Raw genomic sequence first — 26,657 nt, forward strand, 5'->3', positions numbered from 1 at the left:
AAACAAAATGTGCGAACGCCACATAATACCAAAGAAGAAGAACGTCATGACGTAAAATCAGAATCTGACAGAAAAACTCACAACAGTTTACTCAGGCCGGGTAATAGTCATAGTTAGCCATAATCATCAAGACAACCTGGAAGAGACGGATGTATCTAAGAATATTACACAGCATGGACTTTATGTAAATATCGTTACAGCAAGATGTGAAATGACCCAGGAGAAAATACCGACTGAGACCAACGACATCATGTTGGTCCGAAACATGAGAGATGGGACCCCTGTAAGTGAAATTAACGTTAACCACGTTTGTACATCCTTCAAAATATTTAGCTAGCGTCTGTAGTTAGCTAGTAACGCGTTAGGTACGGCTATGCCGGAAGTGTCAATAACGTTATTTAGTCCAGCTTGTTGCTACCAGTCAGTCGAAGTTAGCATGTTATTAAGTAGCTACTAGCTAGTACGTTAGCTTTCTAGCTAACGTTAGCTATCTCTTCTGTTTTCGCTAGCTAATATCTCTGCCATTTTGACAATCTAATTTCCACGAGGTTATTGTGTCCATATAGATAATTACGTATTTTCACATGATTCGGATACATACACGTTAGAAAGCAAAATGTAGCGACAAAGCTAACTCGTTAGCAATAAAGTTTGCTGTCCGTGCTCTTGAATTCTAATCTGATATGATTAGCTAGGCGAGGGTCGGGTCGGGGTCATATGAACAGGGTGCACATGACAGTAAGTGGCTATAGCTACCACAATAACATACAGCTGGGTGCCCTAAAATGTCTTTATCCAACATGACATTGTAGTAAAGTAAAATGTTTGGTCTGGAGCTATGCATGTAGCGAACTAGCAAATCACATTACTTGGCTTTATCAATTTTTTTTTAAAACCGATAGGACAGCTGAAAATACAAACATTTTGGTTAAGGAAAATATATTTCACAGGTGTTTAGGTGTTACAATGATTCTCTACACTATACTTGCTTGTTTTGTCACATAAAAAATAAATAGGCGAACTATTCGAACTTTAGCAACCAGGAAATGGCGACGCGATTTCTGCATAGGGGCACTGGCCTACACATAATACCCCATAATGTCAAAGTGGGATGATGTTTTTCGAAAATGTTACAAATTAATAAAAAGTTACATTGAATATCCCTTTGGGCATGGTAAAGTTAATAATTACACATTGGATGGTGTATCAATATCAATACACCCAGTCACTACAAAGATACAGGCATCCTTCCTAACGCAGTTGCCGGAGAGGACATGAAGCCAATGGCGACTTTAAAACCGTTAAAGTTTAATGGCTGTAATGGGAGAGAACTGAGGATGGCTCAACAACATTGTAGTTACTCCACAATAGTGATTAACACCGGGATCCCGGGACCACTCTTCACATGTCCTGAAAAAATGTAATGACAAGATCCCGGAAATTACAACATTTCCCCCCAATGTCGCACAAATGCAATTCCAAAAAATACAAAACATGCGCAGCTGCAGATTGGCCAAAAGTAAAATGGCACATTATCCAAACAGGTTGTTGCATGGAAGCCTTTAGCCTAGTGTATTTCCTTCACATGAAGATGCAATAATTTCAAAGCGAATGCATAATTGACACTGTCGGACTGCACACGCGAACCGAATGCAGTTTAGAGTTCTCATCAGAACTGACATTTAGATCACGGTCTGACCCAAGCCCGGTAAGTTGAAGCCCGAGCCCCAGTCCGACATAACAGGAATTAACCCGAAAAAGACAGATTTCTAGAAGACAGCAGGCTATTTTGATTTAAATGTGTTGAGAACATTGCGGCGGAGGCAGGCAGCAGCGGAGTGAGGAGACGAGGAAACAAAATTGAGATGAGTGCTAATGCTTGCTCATATATTAGTAGAGCAGAAACGTTTGCTAGCACGTTATACAAGTCTGCTTGGTCTTCACTCGCGTAGTAGCCTGTCCTACTCCCGACCAAAAGCCTTTGGTTACTTCATCTCTGACTGGACAAGTGGAAGTGGTAGCTTATTTATTCGTCTACTCATCTATCTACTGATCAGAAAGATTTAGCATAATGTAAATCAAGTGTATTATTTATCTATTGACTCATGTATTAGCCTTATATAGCCTTATATAAAGCCTAGGCTATTTTCCCACTGAATCCCAGTGAAAGAGTAGGCAACAACACATCTGCCACGCTGATCCTTAACACTGGGTCCCCTCAGGGGTGTGTACTTTGTCCCCTCCTGTATTCCCTGTTCACCCACGACTGCGTGGCCAAACACTACCCCAACACCATCATTAAGTTTGCTGATGACACAACAGTGGTAGGCCTGATCACCGACAATGATAAGACGGCCCATAGGGAGGTGGTCAGAGAACTGTCAGTGTGGTGCCAGGACAACAACCTCTCCCTCAATGTGAGCAAGACAAAGGAGCTGATCGTGGACTACAGGAAAAGGCGGGCCGAACAGGCCCCCATTAACATCGACGGGGCTTTAGTGGAGCGGGTCGAGAGTTTCAAGTTCCTTGGTGTCCACATCACCAGCAAACTATCATGGTCCAAACATACCAAGACAGTTGTGAAGAGGGCACGACAGGAGACTGAAAAGATTTGGCATGGGTCCCCAGAGCCTCAATAGGTTCTACAGCTGCACCATCGAGAGCATTCTGACCGGTTGCATCACCGCCTGGTATGGCAACTGTTCGGCATCTGACCGTAAGGCGCTACAGAGGGTAGTGCGAACGGCCCAGTACATCACTGGGGCCAAGCTTCCTGCCATCCAGGACCTACTATATAATAGGCGGTGTCAGAGGAAAGCCCTAAAAATTGTCAGACTCCAGTCACCCAAGTTATAGACTGTTTTCTCTGCTACCACATGGCAAGCGGTACCGGAGCGCCAAGTCTAGGACCAAAAGGCTCCTCAACAGCTTCTATCCCCAAGCCATTAGACTGCTGAATAATTCATAAAAATCTCCACCGGACAATTTACATTGACCCCCTCTCCCTTTTGTATATTGCTGCTACTCGCTGTTTGTTTGCTACCTATGCGTAGTCACTTCACCCCCACCTACATGTACAGGTTACCTCAACTAGCCTGTACCCCCGCACACTGACTCGGTACTGGTGCCCCCTGTATATAGCTTCGTTAGTGTTACTTTTTATTATAACTTTTTATTTTAGCCTACTTGGTAAATATTTTCTTCTTCTTGATCTGCACTGTTGGTTAAGGGCTTGTAAGTAAGCATTTCACGGTGATGTCTACACTTGTTCTATTCCGCGAATGTGGCAAATAAAGTTTGATTTGATTTTGAAACCCAGAATCGCATGAAAATTCATAACTTTATTTTGTAATCCATAGGGTTCATTATCAAAGCATGTCTCACCTAGTCATGTCAAATACCGTGATAACATTTACCCCGCTTCTCTGCGCTGTCTCCTGTTGCGGCCCATATGAGAGCTTCGGTAGAGAATGTGTGATCAACAGACTGAATGAGAGTAGGTATGGATAGTTTGTTTACGGAGTTGGTCCCTGTTAAGATACCTTGCTATTTAAACTATTTCCTCTTCATCTCCCTGTTTTATTCATGAGCTGATCTGTTTAATCAACAACTCAATTTTGCCAAATGGGGGATATTCTGTCATTTGTTGCAACGTTGGTAATTTGACTTTTGTTTGACTGTCATTACAATGTTTGTATGATTCAGAAACGCTATAGCCTACTCTGGGTGCGTTCTGTGGATCCTGAGCACGCTCTGTGTGGAGATAGCCTAGGCCTACTGCTTAATTGCGCTGAATTAATTGAGGAACATGATAACACTTGGAATTTATGAACAGCCTGTTTCACAATTGTCGATCAAAGTTACTCTATCATTACTAAATATCAGTTTCACTTGCTGTGAAATCTTAACATAGTGGTGTAGCCGACAATGTAATTTTGGGAGATCCCTATCAAAGTGACCGTATCTTGGTTTTAAACGCTTTAAATGGGCACTTCCGATTTTTGCTGTATTTCCCGGGACTCTCTGGAAAAGTATTAATTGTTCCCGGTATCCACAACACTAACCTAACTGACAGAGTGAAAAGAAGGAAGCCTGTACAGAATAAAAATATGCCAAAACATGCATCCTGTTTGCAGCTAAATGGCACTAAATTAATACAGCAAAAAAAATTGGCAAAGCAATTAACTTTTTGTTCTGAATACAAAGTGTTACGTTTGGGATAAATCCAATACAGTACATTACTGAGTACCACTCTCCATATTTTCAAGCATGGTGGTGGCTGCAGAATGTTATGGGTATGGTTGTAATCGATAAGATAAAGATAGATTTCAAGATAAAAAAGAAACGGAATAGAGCTAAGCACAGGCAAAATCCCAGAGGAAAACCTTGTGGAGTCTGCTTTCCAACAGACACTGGGAGATGATTTCACCTTTTAGCAGGACAATAACCTAAAACACAAGGCCAAATATACACTGGAGTTGTGCATTCGGAAAGTTTTCAGACCCCTTCCCCTTTTACACATTTTGTTATGCCTTATTTTAAAATTGCTTAAATATAATTTCCCCCTATTAAATCTACTCACAATACCCCATAATGAAAAAGCAAAAACAGGTTTTTGCAAATGTATAAAAACCCCCCGAAACAAATACCTTATTTACATACGTTTTCAGACGTTTTGCTATGAGCCTCGAAATTGTGCTCAGGTGCAACCTGTTTCCATTGATCATCTTTGAGATGTTTCCACAACTTGATTGGAGTCCACCTGGGCTAAATTCAATTGATTGGATATGGTCCCACAGTTGACAATTCGAAGGAATTGTCCGTAGAGCTCAGAGACAGGTTTGTGTCAAGGCACAGATCTGTGGAAGGGTACCAAAACATTTCTGCAGCTTTGAAGGTTCCCAAGAACACAGTGGCCTCCATCATTCTTAAATGGAAGAAGTTTGGAACCACCAAGGCTCTTCCTAGAGCTGGCCTTCCGGCCAAACTGAGGTGTCAGGGGGAGAAGGGCCTTGGTCAGGCAGGTGGCCAAGAAACCTGATGGTCACTAACAGAGCTCCAGAATTCCTCGTCTGAAGGAAACCTGGCACCATACCTACGGTAAAGCGTGGTGGCAGCATCATGCTGTGGGGATGTTTTTCAGCAGCAGAGACTGGGAGACTAGTCAGGATCGAGGAAAAGATGAACGGTGCAAAGTACAGAGAGATCCTTGGTGAAAACCTGCTCAGGACCTCAGACTGGGTTGAAGGTTCACCTTCCATGTCCTTGAATGGCCCAGACAGAACATCTCTGGAGTGACCTGAAAATAGCTGTGCAGCGACGCTCTCCATCCAACTTGAGAATCTGCAGAGAAGAATGGAAGAATCTCCCCAAATACAGATGTGCCAAGCTTGTAGCGCCATACCGACGAAGAATTGATGCTGTAATCGCTGCCAAAGGTGCTTCAACAAAGTACTGAGTAAAGGGTCTGAATACTTATGTAAATGTTTTTATTTGCAATAAATTTGCAAAAATTTCTCTGTTTTTGCGTCGTCATTATGGGATATTGTGTATAGACCAGGGGAGGACCTTCCTCAGTGAATTTCATAAACATAATGAAACATTTTTAGGTAACTATGCTAAATATATTCACGTCACCAAATAATTTATTAAAACGCACTGTTTTGCAATGAAGGTCTACAGTAGCCTTAACAGCACTCTGTAGGGTAACACCATGTTGTAGCCAGAGGACAGATAGTTTCCATCCTCCTCTGGGTACACTGACTTCAATACAAAACCTAGGAGGCTCGTGGTTCTCACCCACTTCCATTCGGGCTGGGCGATACTGTATATCGCATTACTTTGATTTAATTCAAATTCGTTTTTGAGCGATATTCCAAATGCCTGTAGGTTTTGTTTTTCTTTTTTTTATCAGCGTTTACGTCCACTTGTTCTAATGTTGTATTTTTGGTCTCGTCTCCTTCACTCACTGGGGCGGCAGGTAGCCTAGTGGTTAGAGCGTTGGACTAGTAACCGAAAGGTTGCAAGATCGACTCCCCGAGCTGACAAGGTAAAAATCTGTCATTCTGCTCCTGAACAAGGCAGTTAACCCACTGTTCCTAGGCTGTCATTGAAAATTAGAATTTGTTCTTAACTGACTTGCCTAGTTAAATAAAGATAAAATAAAAACTACTGTGTGCACCTTCCCATTTACATCAGAGATCTGTATATAATGACGAAAGGCACATCTCCGCCCTAACAATGGGAATCGTTTTCCCAAATGCGGGAAGGCAGGCGTCAAGCTTAGGTCCAAAATAAGGCCACACACCAAGCCTCTTCCCCTGCCTCTCACGCTTACAAAGTTGAGAGTTCACATCTTCCTCTTTGACCAGTGTCACATTTTTCCTGCCAAATTGGGATACGTTGAAAATGTATTGGTTGCAGGTTTTTGGGCTACTTCTAAGTTGCACTGCGGCCGCCATTTGTGTGTGTGTTGAGAGAGCATGCAGCTTAGACCACTATTGGCTGAGTCATGTGAGTGAGAGTAGACAAAGCAGCACACGTGCTCGTCAACTTTTTACCAGTTGTAGGTAGACTATTTAACTTGTCATTATGCGCAAGTGGAAACTTGAAATGGAAGTTATGAAACTCACTTGCCTGCTTCTGTTATGGGGAAAAGTCCTCTGAATACATTTTCATCTGTTGGCCATCAAGTAGCCTACCTGGAGCTGGCAAACAGATTGAACAAATCACAGTGTATTCTTGTTGTAGCCTTGTGTTATTATGCAATTATTAATGGCCACATTTAGTTGATCAAATTGGAAGTTATCAAAGCTGTATCGCAATTGCCGGTCAGTGGTTAGAACGCATTAGATTGACGGTAACAGTCAGTCAGATTTAGGCCCCAGGTATAATAAAAAAAAAAAGAAATAATATTAATAATAATAATAAACACTGGCTGTTGTTGACAAGCATTCAGTTCATGAACATATCATTCATATTTAATTCAGTGATAGAAATTATGACCCCATCCTCAGTAGCCTATTCCAGCAGGCTATTGGGAAACACAAGCACTTCTTACCTCGAAATCGCCAAACTATTCATGTTCAAATAAATTAATCTGTAACTTTGAACTAAGCAAGCTGCTAAATCGTTCAGATGACATCTTGCCTACGTTAGGCTTCTGTAGACTGAAGATGTAAGTCAATCAGGGGCTATAGGCTACTTGCATCTAAGTACAATCGTAAACCCAGATTTTAGTTTGTAGCCTATGCCTATTGAAATGACAAGTCAGTCTCGCAAATGGGCCCATTTATAACTGTTTGTAGTCTTAATAGCTGGCACATAATAACGGCACAATGGCCCGAAAATAGGCTAACGTTAAAAAAAACCAATGTAGTTCATCGAAGTGTTTCTTGCTCAGAGATTGAGATCCTTTGTCCATCTTTTATCACTCAAACTCCCCTGTCAGATTTATCTATAGTAATGCTCATGCGCAAAAGGGATTTCCTTACAATTATAAACCGGGTTCGAGCCCTGAATGCTGTTTGGTTGGCATATCAGACCATATACCATGGGAATGAAAAAATTACTTTTACGTTGGTAACCAGTTTATAATAGCAATAAGGCACCCTGTGGTATATGGCCAATATACAGTACCATGGCTAACGGCTGTATCCAGTCGGCTTGTTTGTGCCTTATTGCTTAATCATAGCAGTCAAACAAGTTAAATCGAAATCCATTGATGGAAAATTCTGGCGAGGTTAAGGGCAAATTATCTTTTCTCTTGCGACAATCTACTTAGTTTATTAAGTCAAGTCATAATTTGCAAGGCCACTTGATTTCAACATCTGAACAAAGTGGAAAGGCTAACATGCCACAGAAGGGTGTGTTTAACAATTCAACTGTTCAACCTTGTTAGCTAGCAAATAGATCCAAATTGGCTGAACTTGAAATATAAAGATTAGGTGGCTAATCACTAGCAGGTGGGTTTGAGAGATTTGACGAGACCTGTGTTAATTTTCAATAGCCTAATGCCTGCTACAAGAAGTTTGTCATTTTTAGTGAATGTGAATTGTGCATGGTTGTAGTTACATTAACAAAAAATGGCATTTTCGTGGATAGACTTGAAAGCTACTCATTCAAGGATTTTTCTTTACATTGTAGAATCATAGTGAAGAGATCAAAACTATGAAATAACACAGATGGAATCATAGTTACCCCAAAAAAGTCTTAAACAAATCTAAATATATTTTATATTTGAGATCCTTTGCCTTGACAGCTTTGCACACTCTTGGCTTTCTCTCAACCAGCTTCACCTAGAATGCTTTTCCAACAGTCTTGAAGGAGTTTCCACATATGCTTTTCCTTCACTCTGCAGTTCAACTCATCCAAACCATCTCAATTGGGTTGAGGTTGGGTGATTGTGGAGGCCAGGTCATCTGATGCAGCACTCCATCACTCTCCTTCTTGGTCAAATAGCCCTTACGCAGCCTGGAGGTGTGTTGGGTCAGTGTCCTGTTGAAAAACAGATAGTCCCACTAAGCGCAAACCAGATGGGATGGCATACTGCTGCATAATGCTGTGGTAGCCATGCTGGTTAAGTGTGCCTTAAATTCTAAATAAGTCACTGACAGTGTCACAAGCGAAGCGCCATCACACCACCTCCTCCATGCTTCACGGTGGGAACCACACATGCGGATATCATCCGTTCACCTACTCTGCGTCTTACTAAGAAGACACAGTGGTTAGAACCAAACATCTTAAATTTGGACTCATCAGACCAAAGGAGAGATTTCCACCGGTCTAATGTCCATTGGTCGTGTTTCTTGGCCCTAGCAAGTAACTTCTTATTATTGGTGTCCTTTAGTAGTGTTTTCTTTGCAGCAATTTGACCTTGAAGGACTTATTCACGCAGTCTCCTCTGAACAGCTGATGTTGCGATGTGTCTGTTACTTGAACTCTGTGAAGCATTTATTTGGGCTGAAATTTCTGAGGCTGGTAACTCTAATGAACTTATCCTCTGCAGCAGAGGTAACTCTGGGTCTTCCTTTCCTGTGGTGGTCCTCATGAGAGACAGTTTCATCTTAGCACTTGATGGTTTTTGCCACAGCACTTGAAGAAACTTTCAAAGTTCTTTAATTGTTCCGGATTGACTGACCTTCATTTCTTAAAGATATGATGGACGGTCGTTTCTCTTTGCTTATTTGAGCTGTTTTAGTCATAATATGGCCTTGGTCTAAATAGGGCTATCTTGTGTATACCACCCCTGCCTTGTCACAACACTGATTGGCTCAAATGCTTTAAGAAGGAAAGAAATTCACTTTTAACAAGGCACACCTGTTAATTGAAATGCATTCCAGGTCCACCTCATGAAGCTGGTTGAGAGTTTTTATTTTGTGTTTAACCTTTTATTTAACTAGGCAAGTCAGTTAAGAACAAGTTCTTATTTACAATGACGGCCTAACAAAAGGAAAAAGGCCTTCTGTGGGGACGGGGGCTGGGATTCAAAATTTAAAAAAGATATAAATATATGCCAAAATGCACATTATGACAGGAGAGACAACCCTACATAGACGACAACAGAGCAAGGCAACAACACATGACAACACAGAATGCCAAGTGTGCAAAGCTGTCATCAAGGCAAAGGGTGGCTACTTTGAAGAATCTCAAATATAAAATGTATTTAGATTATTATTTTTTGGTTACTACATGATTCCATATGTGTTATTTCATAGTTTTGATGTCTTCACTATTATTAGACCAATGTAGAAAATAGTACAGATAAAGAAAAACCCTAGATGAGTAGGTGTGTCCAAACTTTTGACTGGTACTGTAGGTGCTGGGCTTATAAAGAATTCTAGTAAACAATAATTCCCCCACACTGTTAAAGCTCCCAATTCACCGCTTATTGACAAAGTTCCGATCCGTAACGAATCTTCGTCAGGCCAAACACACAAACTGGGTGCTCACATCCCAAAATATACACATTTCACCTCACATGACCATTGTGGACATGACGTATGGTGGGTGCAAAAACTATTTGTGTATCTCTAATAACTTGATAACAATGAGATGGGTACATGTAGTAGTTCCAGATAATTACAAAATGTCCAAGTAGGTGACCTGGAAGACAAGACAAATCAAAGTGACATATTCATGTAAAAAATGGTCAGATATCAAACTCTTGTTTCAGACCTCTAGGAGACATGGTACACAAACGGTGATTCCAATCCATTACAATTCTCTTCTTTAATAATAGATTATCAGTATCTTCCCCCCTCCTAGGAGTCTTTAACATGTTCGATGCCAATGTATCTCAAAGAGCTAATGTGGTGACGAGCATCCATGAAATAATTTAAACACCCAATTCTAATTTTCCCCTTAATTGACCTGATAAAACCAGGGGTTCACATACTTTTTCACACATGGATATTGCATGTTGAATCATTTGTGGATAAATAAATGTTGAAAAAGTAATGTTTTTGTGTCATTTGTTTAATCAGGTTATCTTTATCTATTATTAGGACATAGATTAAGATCTAACATTTTAGGTTTGAAATATGTGAAAATCCTAAGGGGTTCACAAACTTTCTCCGCATTGTACATCTAATAGCTAATTAGCCATATTAGTTAGCTACTAGCTCCCTGTGTCCCCTCCACTGAGATTTATTGTCCCCTCTTGCAAACTCCTTGCGCACATTGTCTGTTTTTCTTCATCTGTAGGGTTTCACACTGGTTGTTGTTGCCGGGACAACCTAAAAATACGCCACATCGATACAGCTATGACCAAAAGTGACTGTTCCCAACAAGCATAGGCAATCTCTTCCGCCTCATGTTACCAAAACCCCGCCAACAAGTCGAAAACAATAGCCTAAACTAAATAGCAAAATTAAGAATTGCGATTTGATTTTTTGAATTTGATCATTTGAATTTTGACCGTCTTAAACAACACAGTGTATGGAAAAGCGTTGTCAATTGCCAGTTGAGAATTTATTAGATTTGTCACAATTCATGTTATCACAACAATGCAATTAAATGGCAAACATGAGAAATTATTTGTCATTTATGCATTTACGTTAGATTTTTAAATGTGTCAGTGTTGTACTGGTTAGTACCATGGGAATTAAATGTCAGACATTTATCTTTTTCAAATTGGCAGACGTGTACTCAATCATGAAAATTATAATGCAATTTATTTTGCATTTCAATATGAATTTTGTCACAAAATGCATACCTATTGAGGAAAAGGAATTGCAATCTTGATATTGATTTATCATTTTTCCATTTGCATTTCCAATTGAGTTTCGGCAGGAAACTCCTCCATTAATATTCATCAGAATCAACCAATATTCATCAGAATCAACCAATAGGAAGCTTTAAGTGTCTACGTAACTAACTTACAATAAATTCAATTCTGAGGTCCCGAGTAGTAGTCCCCCTACTGTAGCATCTCCCCACGTTGACATATTTTCACTTTTAAAACAAGGAAGGTTGTAGCAAGTTCTTGCTCAATGTTGTTATTACAGATAAGACCCTGCTATTTTGCACCGTGGACTGTCCTAAACAGCCTCTGTCACTATCTTCCCATTGCAGCACACCACCGGCCGTGCCAAGGTGTCCCATGCAGTTGTGGTCATCTTTCTAGAGTTCTTTGCTTGGGGGCTGCTTACAACACCAATGCTGACTGTAAGTAAACACACCAGACACCTAAGTTTTAATTTTTTATATTTTATTAGTCATTTTAACACAGGAGACAGTTTTATTACTCATCCTTGAGATGTTTCTACCTGTGGTAAATTCAATTGATTGGACATGATTTGGAAATGCACACACCTGTCTATATAACATCCCACAGTTGACAGTGCATGTCAGCCAAAATCAAGCCATGAGGTCAAAGGAATTTTCCCTATAGCTCCGAAACAGGTTTGTGTCAAGGCACAGATCTGTGGAAGGGTACCAAAACATTTCTGCAGCATTGAAGGTCCCCAAGAACACAGTGGCCTCCATCATTCTTAAATGAAAGAAGTTTGGAACCACCAAGAGTCTTTTTAGAGCTGGCCGCCCAGCCAAACTGAGCAATCGGGGGAGAAGGGCCTTGGCCAAGGAGGTGACCAAGAACCCGATGGTCACTGACAGAGCTCCAGAGTTCCTTTGTGGAGATGGGAGAACCTTCCAGAAGGACAACCATCTCTGCAGCACTCCCCCAATCATGCCTTTATGGTAGAGTGGCCAGGCGGAAGCCACTCCCTATGACAGCCCACTTGGAGTTTGCCAAAAGTTACCTAAAGGACTCTCAGACCATGAGAAACAAGATTCTCTAGTCTGATGACTTGTCAGGATCGAGGGAAAGATGAATGTAGCAAAGTACAGAGAGGTCCTGAGCAGGCTTTCATCAAGGATATCAGACTGGGGAAGAGGTTCACCTTCCAACAGAACAACGACCCTAAACACACAGCCAAGACAACACAGGAGTGGCTTCTGGGCAAGTCTCTGAATGTCCTTGAGTGGCCCAGCCAGAGCCCGGACTTGAACCGGAATGAACATCTCTGGAGTGACCTGAAAATAGCTGTGTAGTGACACTCCCCATCCAACCTGACAGAGCTTGAGAGTATCTGCAGAAAACAATGGGAGAAACTCCCCAAATACAGGTGTGCCAAGGTTTTAACGTCATACCCAAGAAGACTCAAGGCTGTAATCACTGCCAAAGTTGTTTCAACAAAGTACTGACAAAGGGTCTGAATACATATGTACATGTGATAGTTCAGTTTTAAAAATGTCTAACAAACTGTTTTGCTTTGACATTATGGGGTATTGTGTGTAGATTGATAATTAAAAAATCTATTTTTAGAATAAGGCTGTAATGAAACAAAATATGGAAAAAGTCAAGGGGTCTGAATACTTTCCGAATGCACTGTAAATAGGTAGGTGCTACAGAATGTCATTATTGGTGAGTTTGGACATTTACATGTGAACGAGAGACATTGTGCAAATGAACAGTACTGGCTATGGAGTAGCATGTGTACATGCTGTGTCTGTGTGGAGTCTGGAGTTGGTAGGGCAATGGGCCTGCCTGGAGAAGATGGCGAAAGAGCAGACATGCCGAGAACGGAGAGGAGAAAAAATGCAAAGAAATCAAAAGACAGTGGCAGCTGTACAGATAATTCATCCAAAGGGCTTTGACTTCTCAAACACGGCAAAGCCAACACAATATGATGCCCCGTCACCTTATTAATTCAGCCACTTACTTACTTAGATAACTAGCAAGTTAAACTTAGGGCTTGCTTTAACGTAGAATTCTTTTTTTTTTCACACTCGGAAAAAAAGATAATACGCATAAATATCTTTCTTCTCGGCATCAGACAACTTTGTGCTTTTGTTGCACTTCTCCACTGGGATGAGAATTAAAAAACGGGCATTCTATCAGCAGACAGCGCTCTGACTGATGTGTAGCTACTTTTCTCTGGTACTTTTCGTGGTGTGGCCAGCCAACTTTTCTCTGGTAAAGTGCAAGCTGGCTACATTCTTTCTGTGATCAACTGAAATATGATGGCCGTGCATTGATTTAGCAAAAAAAATACCTTGCTTTTTCATTGTAGGCTCATTTAGCCTACTTCCAGCCAAATAGCGTTGTACTTCTGTTGTCATCTGATGAAAATGACTATTTTCTGCCAATTGTGTTGCACTAAAGTATTTTCTGTAATGGAAAACTATAGTTGCACGTCCCTGAACACTCTATTGAAGCAAAAAAAAAAAACTGACTTTCAATATAAAACGCAACTGGTGTCAATAAACAGCGGTACTCATCTGCTTCCGCTTTCTCCAGTTGTGCTATTTACAAACAAACACGTGACTGGCTCAAATGTTCTGGGGAACTACGGTATGCTTCATAATGTAAAATAATGACAGGTGAAATGGAGAATTCAATCTGCTTTATCTTCTAACATATTGCACAAGTTGACTGCAGGTATTTACTTAAAAAGTAGCTACAAATATTAAAATGTATAGAAAAACTTGTAATAAATAGTTTCACCGGTATTGAAAAACCATCCCGTGGCTATTTCAAAATACCTCGGTATACAGTATACCACCCAAGGCTAGTGTTCACCACCCGCTGGCGGTCGTTAGCGGAGCAATTCCGGTACCAGGCTGCGATGCAACTGGTCAGGATGCTCTCGATGGTGCAGCGGTAGTATTTGGAGAGGACCTGGGGTGGCATGCCACATTTCTTCAGCCTGCCTTAGGAAGCAACGGTGCTGTTGCACCCTCTTGACGAGTGGTGGTGTTGGTCCATGTCAAGTCCTCTGATGTGGATGCTGGCCCACGTGTTAAGAGTCTGTATGGAGTAGGTTCTGTTGCCATTCCTCACAACCTGTGGTCTGCCCGTCAGGAAGTCCAGCGTCCAGTTTTAGAGGGTAGTGTCCAGAGTTGGGGCTCTGCGCTTCGAGGGAACAATAGTGTTGAATGCTGAACTGTAGTCAATGAACAGCATTCTCACATAGGTGTTCCTCTTGTTCAGATGTGTTAGGGGCCATATGAATAATGGTTGTAATGGCATCTTCCGTGGATTTGTTGGAGCGGTAGGCAAATTGGAGTGAGTCCAGTGTGCCTGGCATGCTGGCCTTGATGTGGGCCATGACCAGCCTCTCGAAGCACTTCATGATGACCGGTGAGTGCGACTGGGCGGTAGTCATTTGCGCATGTCAGCTTGTTTTTCTTGTGCACTGGGATGATGGTGGTCTCCTTGAAGCAAGTGGGGGAACTACAGCATGGGACAGGGACAGGTTGAAGATGGCAGAGAAGACTCCCACCAGCTGGTCAGCGCACACTCTGAGGACGCGGCCAGGGATGGCATCTGGGCCGGCGGCTATGTGTATTCACTCATGAGAGTTCCTCACGTCAGACTCGGAGAGCGAAAACATCTGGTTCTGGAGCAGCGAGAGCCTTCCTGGATTGCTCAGTATTGTCTGCCTCGAAGAGTGCATAGATTGTGTTAATCTTGTCTGAGAGGGAGGGCACCACACAGCTGGATTTGCCTTTGTAGTCCGTGATAGCCTGTATTCCTTGCCACATGCGTTGCGAGACTGAGTTGTCAAACATCGATTTAAAGTTTGAGTTTATAGTGTCTTTTTGCATCCCTAAAGGATTTGTAGAGCTCGTTCCTGCTTGCCTTGTACGCGTCGCACGCCACCGACTTGTTGGGGTTTGCGCTGCTGACATTGAATGCTGCAGTATGGGCTCTCGGCATGGTACGGATTTCTCTGTTCTTCCAGGGTTTTGGTTAGGGTATGTCTGGATTGTTTTTGCAAGTACATCATCAACACATTTCATAATGAAGCCTGTGACTGACAATGTATATTCCTTAATATTGATGGATGAGTCCTGGGTGGATGAATCTTTGAACATATTCCAATTAATATTCTTAAACAGTCCTACAGTATTGAGTCTGCCTCTGTCCAGTACTTCACTATTCTTTGTGTTGGTGGCTCCCTCTTGAGTTGCTGCTTCTAGGCAGGGAGTAGGAACAGAGAGACGTGATCTGATTGGCCGTTGTGGAGGCGGGGGACGGCTTTGTATGCGTCACAGATGTTTTGTGTACACATGGTCCAGCACGTTGTTTCCTCTCGTGGTCCCGGATACATTTTGGTGATACTTTGGAATAATAAAAAATGAACTTGCTTTGTTAAAATCTCCCCCGTCCAAAAAGACTTCGTCCGGGTGAGAGGATTCTTGCTGGCCAATTTTCTTGTACAGTTCGCTGAGTGCCGCTTTGATGTTTACTTGTAGCTGTTTGTACGCAGCCGTGGTAATAACGCACGTGAATTCCCTCGGCATATCGTGGGGTCCAAAAACCCAAAACTCAATGTAGGGTGAACAGGAGCTTGATGTTTTTAAACTTCGGTACACCATGAACTGTTGACGAGGAAGCATATGCCTCCCCCTACTCTTACCAGAAGTCAATACGGAAAATTGAAAAGTCGTCTGGTTGAATAGCAGAGTCAAATGAGTTGTCCATACGCCATGTCTCTGTAAAAACCAAGACTCGGCATTCCCTGATGTCCCTCTACGATTTGAAGCCTTGCTCTGAGTTCACAAAGTTAATTTTCCAGCGATTGGACATTAGCCATCGGGATGCTAGAAAGAGGAGGACATGTAGCCTGTCTTTTCAGCTTGGCTTGGAGTCCCCTTTTTCGTTCTTCTTCTTCATCACCGGCATTGCCTTCTGTCGTCTCGGCCAGGAGAAACAGGTAAGCCAGCTGTGCGAGAAATGTATTATTCCAGAACTGGGAGGCTGAGCGATAAGTCTGTAGCTTCTGATTCATGATCCAGAAGTGTTTGTCGCTCGTAGGAAATTATTGCACAAACATTCTGAGCAAACAAAGTCATAATTAATGCAAAAATACCAATTAATAAAAGCAAAGTCGAGCAGGAAGCGACAAGACGTGCGCCCTCCTCAGTGCCCCAAAGTTCATGAATGAATGACAGCATTATTTGTTTAGACTTTGCAAATGACCTAACAAGGGTATTTGTATTGTCTCCTTCCTCTGTCCTCCAGGTTCTTCATGAAACGTTCCCACAGCACACATTTCTCATGAATGGTCTGATTCAAGGTGTTAAGGTAAGAGGCATTTCCATTTGGGTTGCTTTTAAGATTCAATGTTTTTTTTGTTTAAAAAAAAATAGTAACTTTTATCTCAGTTGCGATAAGAGGATATTTGGTCACTATGCTCACTTTCTAATTTCAGACAGCCTTGTTCTTTTAGTTAATGTTTCTGGATTATTTTTAGGTGATCTAGCTTTTTGGTGTAGGTGAGAGGTGCAGGGGGGAAACTGTTTGTCAAGTTTCTACTAGGCACTGTCTTTTCGTCTATCTGGTTTGTTCAGATCAGCATTAGTCACTGGTGAAAAGAGCTGAGTATTACAGCATTGTAATATAACATATTGTCATGTATGACATAGAGATGGTTGTCAGTCAGAATCACAGAGGGTTGAGCTTGCCTGGTAACCCAGGTCTGCCTAAGGTTTGGTCATGATTGTCTTTGTGCTGCATTTACTACCCACAGCAAGACCCCATGTTACTATACTTCAGTTAGCTATGTCACACTCTTTATGTGCTTAGGTGAGCAATTTTAACATTGGTTATGTAGCTCTTTCACAACTACATTGAGTTGTGTGAAACGCCTGCCCATATAGGTCTCGTGCTTGATGCATTTTTGGCGTAGCATTGTGATTACATTTTACCCACCCCCCTGTGTCGTGTGTAGGGGTTGCTGTCTTTCCTGAGTGCCCCTCTGATAGGTGCCTTATCAGATGTTTGGGGCAGGAAGTCCTTCCTGCTGGTTACAGTGTTCTTCACCTGTGCCCCAATCCCCCTAATGAGGATAAGCCCATGGTAAGAGGCACCGGTAGACATAGCACCCTTTGTGCTCAGTCACATGCTTCTCATGTGAGTGATCTCTACAGCGCTCTCCGTGGCTTCTGACTGCGAACCTGCTGGGAACAAGGGTCATATGTGGGCAATGGGAAAATCTCAATTGCATACTCCTCGTGTCCTCTCTCTTTGCCTCCTTCTCAAAACCTATTGGATGAGAAAGCCATAGGTCCCTCCCCTCTGATCTTCTCCTCCAATGGGTTTTGAGAAGGAGGCAAGACGAGAGGAAGCGAGGAGTAGGCAATTGAGATTCTCCCTATGTGTTTTCTGCTGATGCTTACCTTCTCTCACTGAGAGAAATGTATCTTCGCTGCTGAATTTAAATAACTTTGTTTTCAATATACATTTCTATCAGTGTTGAATATATGTGACATTTTCTCTGTTTTGAGTAAGATTTTTACTTTTGAATGTTTCTCTACAGGTGGTATTTTGCCATGATATCAGTCTCGGGTGTCTTCGCTGTGACTTTCTCTGTAATATTTGCATATGTTGCAGACATCACTGAAGAACATGAAAGAAGCACAGCATATGGACTGGTAATGGCTCTTGTCTGTCTTAACGCCTTAACCCCCACCACTTATATGTTAAAGAGGATAAAATAAATTAACACACAAATGTTGAGAATGTTCCACCTTCCCCTTCTGCTTCAGGTGTCAGCAACGTTTGCCGCCAGTTTGGTCACGAGTCCCGCCATCGGTGCCTACCTTTCTGCAAATTACGGCGACAGTTTGGTGGTGCTAGTGGCCACTATCATCGCAGTGGTGGATATCGCCTTTGTTCTTTTGGTCGTGCCAGAATCTCTCCCAGACAAAATGAGACTGACGTCCTGGGGGTCGCCTATCTCTTGGGAGCAAGCTGACCCCTTTGCTGTGAGTGACATTGACATAACCTTACCCAAATTGAATAAACTGTTATACCTTATGTACATATGCAATGCAAGAAGGCAATTAGCTCCGTAACATGGCGATTTTGCGGAGTAAAAAAATTGAAGGGCTGCATACGTCTGCGTATTTTGGATCGTCATTTTGCATTCTTGCGTATGTTGGTTGTGTACAAATTAGCCTCAAGTCTTACAGCTGTTCGATATGTTTAGAATTTCACTGTGATACTGAATGTTGACCACTTGGTTTTTTTCTTCCTCACATGTCATTTGTCCACAGTCTCTTAGGCGAGTGGGAAAGGACCCGACAGTGCTGCTTATATGTGTCACAGTGTTCCTGTCCTACTTGCCAGAGGCAGGCCAATACTCCAGTTTCTTCCTCTACCTGCGACAGGTGCGACTGGTTATAAGTCAGTTATAAGCATCATGGGACGTCTTAAGTCATTCTAGCATTGTTATCAATCATTATGTAATGTTATCTGACCAGTGTTGCCAACAATTTTGCGGTGAATTTCGCTTTTGGCTCCTTGATTTGTTGCTAGAACTCTCTAGATGTTTTGGCATTGCTGCGACGATGTCACAGCCCAAATTTGGCTTGCTGCGGCATAGCTGCAGTCCCTGATGTAGCGTTTTCGCCCCCTCTCTCGCCGCTCATCCCCTCCCCGTGTGCTTCTCAGCCTGTGTGTGTGTCGTTGCTGTGAATCCCACTCTCGTTTGTGGCAGAATTTAGTGGGAAAAGCCCTCGTGTCAAAACTTCACAAAGGCAAACTGAAAAGTAGCTGAATTTGTCACTAGAGCCAATAAAAGTCACTGGAGGTGTCTGAACTTGCATAGTATTAGCAACAAAGTCACTCAATTGGCAACATTGCATCTGCCTTGTCTAAATTAATTGGATATGTTGAGGGTGACGTGTATACTTAACTTTTATCCACACTGTGTAATATGAGATGCACTGTGCTTTGTGTTCCTTTTCAGGTTATTGAATTCTCACCTGCAGTAATTGCTGCTTTTATAGCAATGGTCGGGATCCTCTCTATTATCGCTCAGGTATTGTGTTGCTATATTAGTATTTTTTCTATTCATCAACTGTGAAAAGTGTCACTATTTACGATGTTCCACGTCAATATTTACCTCAAACTATTAAAAGATAATGAAGAATACAATATTTTGGATTTACTGTAATTTCTCTCCCCCCTTTTTCTTTTAACAGACATTGCTCTTAACCTATTTTATGAGAACTATCGGGAATAAAAACACAGTGTTGCTTGGACTGGGGTTTCAGCTGTTCCAGCTAGCCTGGTATGGCTTTGGATCAGAACCATGGTAAGTTTGTGTTTGATCCACAGCCAAAATGATATCTCATACATAGGGTTGGTCTTTTAGTCTTCAGTGTTGTCCAGCTGTCTAAGTGTTGGCACCGCGTGAGTGTGGAGGGGATTTGTCCATTGTCCGTGTGAAATAGCTCTAACCCCACTGTGGGACCTCCTGCCTTTCAGGATGATGTGGGCTGCGGGTACAGTCGCAGCCATGTCCAGTATCACCTTCCCTGCAGTCAGTGCTTTGGTGTCCCGGATAGCAGCCTCTGATCAGCAAGGTAAGACAACACCAGTCTCCTCTCTGTGGCTCTACCTTTTCCCCTCCACACATTGCCCTTACACAGAGCTGCAGAGGTCACTGCCACTGACCAACTAAAGAGCAACAGCTGACATGTGACAACTGATTCAAGCCTTGGTCTATGTAATCTCTACCTTGCTCTCCCTTTCACCATAACAGGCATGATGCTTTTTATACCCTTTCTACCTGAGGTGTCTGAAAGGAGGTGAATTGTGAGTTTATCTGTGCCGTCAGAGTAAAATCTGTCTTTGTTACGTTTACAGGATGTGTCCAGGGAATGATTACGGGTATCAGAGGCCTATGCAATGGGCTGGGTCCAGCTCTGTACGGCTTCATATTCTTCCTGTTCAACGTGGAGCTGAACGAGCTTGACCCTATGACAGGAAGAAACAAAAGCACACCTCAGGAACCCAGCGAGGTACAGAGCCCGCTTACATCTTTAATTTCATGGCTGTGTAACTCTGAGATCATATGAGTACAGCTGTGTTCGTGTGATGGTGAATGTGATAGTCAGTTTGCTTTAGGCCCAAAGAGCACAAAAACCCCTTCTGTTGGCCAAGAAACAGTAGTTTTATTTTATGGCGTTGGATTAGTAAAACAAAAAGTTATCCCATTAAGAGAAGCTTCTTCTACTTTTTGATGATGGTTAAAATAATCATTATCAAAGTAAAACCTATCATCAATACATACAGTGCACAGCCACTCCTCAGTAAAAGATGCATGACAGCCCGCTTGGAGTTTGCCAAAAGACACCTAAAGGACTCTCAGAACATGAGAAACAAGATTCTCTGGTCTGATGAAAACCAAGATTGAACTCTATGACCTGAATGCCAAGCGTCACGTCTGGAGGAAACATGGCACCATCCCTACGGTGAAGCATGGTGGTGGCAGCATCATGCGGTGGAGATGTTTTTCAGCGGCATGCGCTGGGAGACTAGTCAGGATTGATGCAAAGTACAGACAGAACCTTGAAAACCTGCTGCAGAGAGCTCAGGACCTCAGACTGGCGTGAAGGTTCACCTTCCAACAGGACAACGCTCCTAAGCACACAGTCAAGACAACGCAGGAGTGGCTAGAGGACAAGTCTCTGAATGTCCTTGGGTGGCACAGCCAGAGCCCGGACTTGAACCCGATCGAACATCTCTTGAGAGACCTGAAAATATCTATGCAGCGACGCTCCCCATCCAACCTGACAGAGCTTGAGAGGAGGATCTGCAGAGAAGAATGGGAGAAAGTCCCAAAATACCAGTGTGCCAAGCTTGTTGCGTCATACCCAAGAAGACTCGAAGCTGTAATCGCTGCCAAAGGTGCTTCAACAAAGTACTGAGTAAAGGGTCTGAATACTTATGTAAAATTGTCTACGTTTTATTTGATACATTTGCAAAAAATAGAATCCTGTTTTTGCTTTGTCATTATGGGGTATTGTGTGTAGATTGATGAGGGGGGGGGGACAATTCAATCCACTTTAGAATAACATGGTAATGTAACACAATGTGGAAAAGGTCAAGGGGTCTGAATACTTAACGAATGCACTGTACATGCAAGCGGATCGTTTTGGTAACATTTATTGTGAATTTTCTTTCAGAAACCGACCATTCCCGGTCCGCCCTTCCTGTTCGGAGCCTGTTTAGTGTTGCTGGCTCTCCTTGTGGCCATCTTCATCCCTGACCACAGAAGTATGGCAGTGAAGACCTACACGAACACGCGCAAAATCAGCACCAGCAACAACCTCCAGAGTTTAAACCCCCTGCCTGCCAGTGAAGAGGACATAGAGCCTCTCCTGCAGGACAGCAGCATGTGATTGTCTGAAAGGGACTCCAACATGAGCCCCCCTAATGGCCCCCAAACTACAACCTCAACCAGCAGCAGCTGACATGGAGCCATTCAGGGTATATCCTTCAACCACATTGAACACACAGTTCTGTTTCTACGATTAGGGAACGGTCTTTTGTCCAGCGAGATGGTTTTATCGTTTACTGTGATTTTGCATTGCGACAAGGACAGAAACAATGCTGAGTTGAAGAGATGACCGTAAGCTCTGCTGGTTTCTCATGCTTAAAGAACCCCCCTCCTATTAATGGGTTTAAAAGGCCAATCAATGCCCACTCCAGCTTTATGTTAATAAAATATTGACCTGTATCTCATCAAAGTTACTGTGCAATCTAGATTGTAAACGGATTGGTGTATAGTTAGGTAAATACACTACATGACAAAGTATGTGGACATCTGCTCTTAGACCATCTCATTCCAAAATCATGGGCATTAATATGGAGTTGGTCCCCCCCCTTTGCTGCTATAACAACCTCCACTCTTCTGGGAAGGCTTTCTACTAGATGTTGGAACATTGCTGCGGGGACTTGCTTCCATTCAGCCACAAGAGCATTAGTGAGGTAGGGCACTGATTCATACCAAAGGTGTCAAATCAAATTTTATTTGTCACATACACGTATTTGCGGGTGTAGCGAAATGCTTGTGTTTCTAGCTCCAACAGTGCAGGTGTTCGATGGGGCTGAGGTCAGGGCTCTGTGCAGGCCAGTCAAGTTCTTCCACACCGATCTCGACAAACCATTTCTGTATGGACCTCACTTTGTGCACGGGGGCGTTGTCATGTTGAGTTGTTGTTGCTCCAAGACGTTTCCACTTCCCAATAACAGCACTTACAGTTGACCGGGGCAGCTCTAGCAGGGCAGAAATTTGACAAACTGATTTGTTAGAAAGGTGGCATCCTATGACTGCCATGTTGAAAGTCACTGAGCTCTTCAGTAAGGACATTCTACAGCCAATGTTTGTCTATGGAGATTGCAATGCTGTGTGCTTGATTTTATACACCTATCAGCAACGGGTGTGGCTGAAATAGTCGAATCCACTAATTTGAAGTGGTGTCCACATGCTTTTGTGTATATATAGTGTATGTACCTTAAAGGTCATGCAATTTATTATAAATGCTGTGCCATATATTATTTTTATTTTTGCCTTTTTGTCATGCATTGTTGAATCAGCCGAGTGAGACTTGACTTGGACTTGAATGTTACAGAAATAGTTGCTGAAAGAGTTGAACATGACATTCCAAATATGCCTATCCACCCTACAAATCCCAACCTGAGTATATTGTCAGCTACCTCAAATGTTTACCTCTTCATAAAATGTAAATTTAAGACAAATCTAGGCCCCCTGATTTGGTATAGCTTCTCATAACCTTTAAAAACGAAATCATCACTTTTACAGCAACTGTTACTTTTTACATCTGAGTGTTAGTTCTTGTGTTGCATAAAGGTCTGGTGGGATTGTGGCTACCAGTGAAGTATTAATGGATTAACTTGAGACCCACAGTACAGTTGTACTCCTCAGTTTTTAACTTGAGACTTTAACATTTTAACTGCCAATCCTGAATTGAAATTAAAACTGTGATAATGGCATATTGTGGTACTTTAAAAATGTATTTTCAGAGTACAGTTGTTTGGCCTCATAACTATTGCAACTAGTTGGAAAGTGCTTTTTTTGTGGTATGGTACAGGTAACTCAAAATAAAGGATACACTTGAGTAAATGAGGGTTCTGGCCGCTCTGTTATGGTGCATTTTCCTGGCATGGTTTAGTTCCACTCAACCCCTTAGAGGACAAGGTAAACACCAATGAGTACACAGCCATTGAGTGATCACCAACTTATGGTGAATCCTTTCTGTCCTCATGGAAGTGGTCTCTTCCAGGATGACAATGCCCCCATCCACAGGGCACGAATGGTCACTGAATTGTTTGCTGAGCATGAAAAACGATTTAAACCATATACCATGGCCGTCTGTTACCAGATCTCAACCCAATTGAACACTTATGGGAGATTCTGGAGCGGCGCGTGAGACCACGTTTTCCACCACCAACAAAGCACCAAATGATGGATTTTCTCGTGGAAGAATGGTGTCGCATATAGTTCCAGACAGTTGTAGAATCTATTGTATGCCAAGGTGCACTGACGCTGTTCTGGCGGCTTGTGGTGACCCAATGCCCTATTAAGACACTGTGGGTGTTTCCTGTATTTTAGAGGTTGCCTGTATCTATTATGACCCCAGACTGAATTGAGACCAAGATGTTGCTTTGTCAGATCTTAAGATTTTTTTAAATGTTGCTTTCTCAAAGATAGTTGGTGTAAAGAAACACAATACAACCTATATTTTTGCATACAATCATAACTAACCTGTAAAAGTGGAATTTAGTGTTACATTTTCCATGTTGTGTACTGTATTCATTTTGCCAGCAGGTTTGAATCTAACTTATGACATATCTCTACAAACATGTTGATGAAACAGTATGAATCTGTTCAATAACTTACGTAAGACCCAAGTCTTTTGGACTTTCGTAATGTAGCACTTTGTATATTTTAAGAACAAGGTTAATATATTTAGCCATTGTTATTGCTAAAGAAAACTATTCAATTATGCAGTTAAAATATACTTATTTCTACATGAACAAGTCATTTACTCAACTCTTGCAGTGTAAATTATGCATTCATTTGCTGAGTACTGCACCTTAATTTCAGTGAATGTGTGCCTAAAAATATATATACATGTTAATATACTGAACAAAAATATAAGCGCAACTTGCAACAATTTCAAAGATTTTACTGAGTTACAGTTCATGTAAGGAAATTAGTCAATTGAAATGAATTCATTCGGCCCTAATCTATGGATTTCATATGACTGGGCAGCGGTGCAGCCATGGATGGGCCTTGGAGTGGATAGGCCCATCCAATAGGGAACTAGGCCCAGGCAATCAGAATGACTTTTTCTCCACAGAATGGTTTTATTACAGACTGTAATATTTCTAACCCCCTACAGTTTTGAGGCCGGTTGGACGCACTGCCAAATTCTCTAAAATGACGTTGGAGGCAGCTTATGGTAGAGAAAGTGACATTCAATTATCTGGCAACAGCTCTGGTGGACATTCCTGCAGTCAGCATGCTCCCAACAAACTTGAGACATCTGTGACATTGTGTTGTGTGACAAAACTGCACATTATAAAGTGGCCTTTTATTGTCCCCACCACAAGTTGTACCTGTGTAATGATCATGCTGTTTAATCAGCTTCTTGATATGCCACACCTGTCAGGTGGATGGATTATCTTGGTAAAGGAGAAATGCTCACTAATAGGGATGTAAACACATTTGTGCACAAAATTTGAGAGAAATACACTGGGTATGGAACATTTCTGGGATTTTTTATTTCAACTCATGAAACATGGGACCAACACTTTACATGTTGCGTTTAATATTTTTGCTCAATGTATTTTGACGTCTTTTTTAAAATGATTTGAATTATTTCTTCATGGGTTGTGCATTTGTATTCACTTTGTTTGATCTTAAATCATAATTCTGGATAATATCTACAATAATAAAGAAATGTATAGCAATTGTTGGATGTCTGCATTACATAGTATAAATTAACTGATTTTATAATCCACACATTTTGACCATTATGTGGGTATTCTATCAAATTTGATTATGTGAAAAGGATTCCTCATATTTGCTCTTGGTGTCATGCAGACTTCGAAAGTGTTTAATCATACAGCATTGTCTATAACGAATAATACAAACTGCTCACTTGCAAAACACTCGGCACCCCAGACACCCATTCAGTAAACTTGATTGACAATCATTGTCTTTGAGAAAAAAGTTAGAAAAATATAATCCTACCTACATTCAGGCCTTTCACTATTGCACTGCAACAAGTGTTTGGTCACATCAGAACAGATATACCATATTACAACTACCGTATGGTCTCCCATAACATGTGAGAGACCATTTCGTAAATATTGAAGCTAGTGCTAGCCCAATCTGCACAAATTTTACACTTAACAAATGTATATCGATATGGTCATGTCATTTACAAGCCTTATTGATCATGGATTAAAAAGCGGGGGACCATGCTTTCCTTGGCAAAATGCAAGGTCCCCAAAAGGCATTTGATATATGAAGTAGAAATCACACAGCATACTATATTGCAACATTTTTAAATGATATTGCACTCCAGCAGAGACTAGTAATCATGGCACAATATTAACCCATCCATAATCTTGAAAAAACTAACTTGAACTGTTAAAGTAGTACATTACCGGGTGCAATTACTGGGAGAGTTCCAGGTCGACTTCATTGCAGACGTTGCATTGCATCAACCAATGGTTGCGTGATATGTCATCGACTGCGTCGGCATCAGATTGCAAAATCATATGGAGTTATATGTTATATGTTAAAACAGTGCCGTGGGCCAATTTTGTATTTTATTTTTTATCATGGGGCAAAGAGAAAAATGTGCTGTTTTATAGTTAATCTCATGCTATTCTATATGTTTTGCCATGAGACTGAGAGAAAAGGTTACTGTTTTAAAGCTAATTTCCTGCAATTTTATAGCTAATTAAAAATCCAATTTAGGTGGTTGACTTTGATAAAAGGCACTGGAATATGAGCTGTCTTGTTTGCTAAATGAACAAATGAAATAGGCAGTGGCATAGAAGCACAAGGATATAAGCTGCATTGCAGTCATATTCGTGAATTATTGGGAGTGTGGTTTCCAGTTAGTTATTTTTGGCAACCCATCCCATGAGAGTGAATGTCATTCCAGTTCATCTCTTCTGTTATATTTACTCAAATCTGACTAACCCAATGCACTGCTTGCTATGAATTCTATCTGATGGTGTTTGTATGTTTAGGTAAATAATATCCCGTTTGGAACACTGACAAGTAAAGAGCATTACATGCCTACACCCC

At 41.7% G+C, this 26,657-nt stretch overlaps 1 protein-coding gene across 2 annotated transcripts; it reads left to right on the forward strand.

Moving 5' to 3' along the window:
- The first annotated feature begins 57 nt into the window (after positions 1-57).
- On the forward strand, positions 58-22,199 carry LOC120045049 (hippocampus abundant transcript 1 protein-like). Of its 2 annotated transcripts, XM_038989891.1 has the most exons (12): positions 58-283; positions 11,575-11,667; positions 16,535-16,597; positions 17,244-17,371; positions 17,832-17,946; positions 18,061-18,279; positions 18,571-18,684; positions 19,266-19,337; positions 19,501-19,613; positions 19,787-19,884; positions 20,168-20,322; positions 21,490-22,199. In XM_038989891.1, the coding sequence occupies exons 1-12, from the start codon at positions 212-214 to the stop codon at positions 21,703-21,705; spliced, it is 1,458 nt and encodes a 485-aa protein (XP_038845819.1). In that variant the 5' UTR covers positions 58-211; the 3' UTR covers positions 21,706-22,199. The 2 variants fall into 2 exon arrangements, with proteins under 2 accessions (XP_038845819.1, XP_038845810.1); XM_038989882.1 differs by lacking the exons at positions 58-283; positions 11,575-11,667 and adding an exon at positions 14,122-16,226.
- Positions 22,200-26,657: the final 4,458 nt, after the last annotated feature.

The sequence above is a fragment of the Salvelinus namaycush genome, chromosome 1, assembly GCF_016432855.1.
Source record: "Salvelinus namaycush isolate Seneca chromosome 1, SaNama_1.0, whole genome shotgun sequence".
Taxonomy (NCBI): domain Eukaryota; kingdom Metazoa; phylum Chordata; class Actinopteri; order Salmoniformes; family Salmonidae; genus Salvelinus; species Salvelinus namaycush.

Coding starts and splice junctions, on each gene's coding strand:
- LOC120045049 (XM_038989882.1), top strand. CDS start 16,035: ATGTCCCTCTACGATTTGAAGCCTTGCTCTGAGTTCACAAAGTTAATT. Junction 19,338..19,500: donor TCCTCTCTATTATCGCTCAG/GTATTGTGTTGC, acceptor TTCTTTTAACAG/ACATTGCTCTTAACCTATTT. Junction 20,323..21,489: donor CACCTCAGGAACCCAGCGAG/GTACAGAGCCCG, acceptor ATTTTCTTTCAG/AAACCGACCATTCCCGGTCC.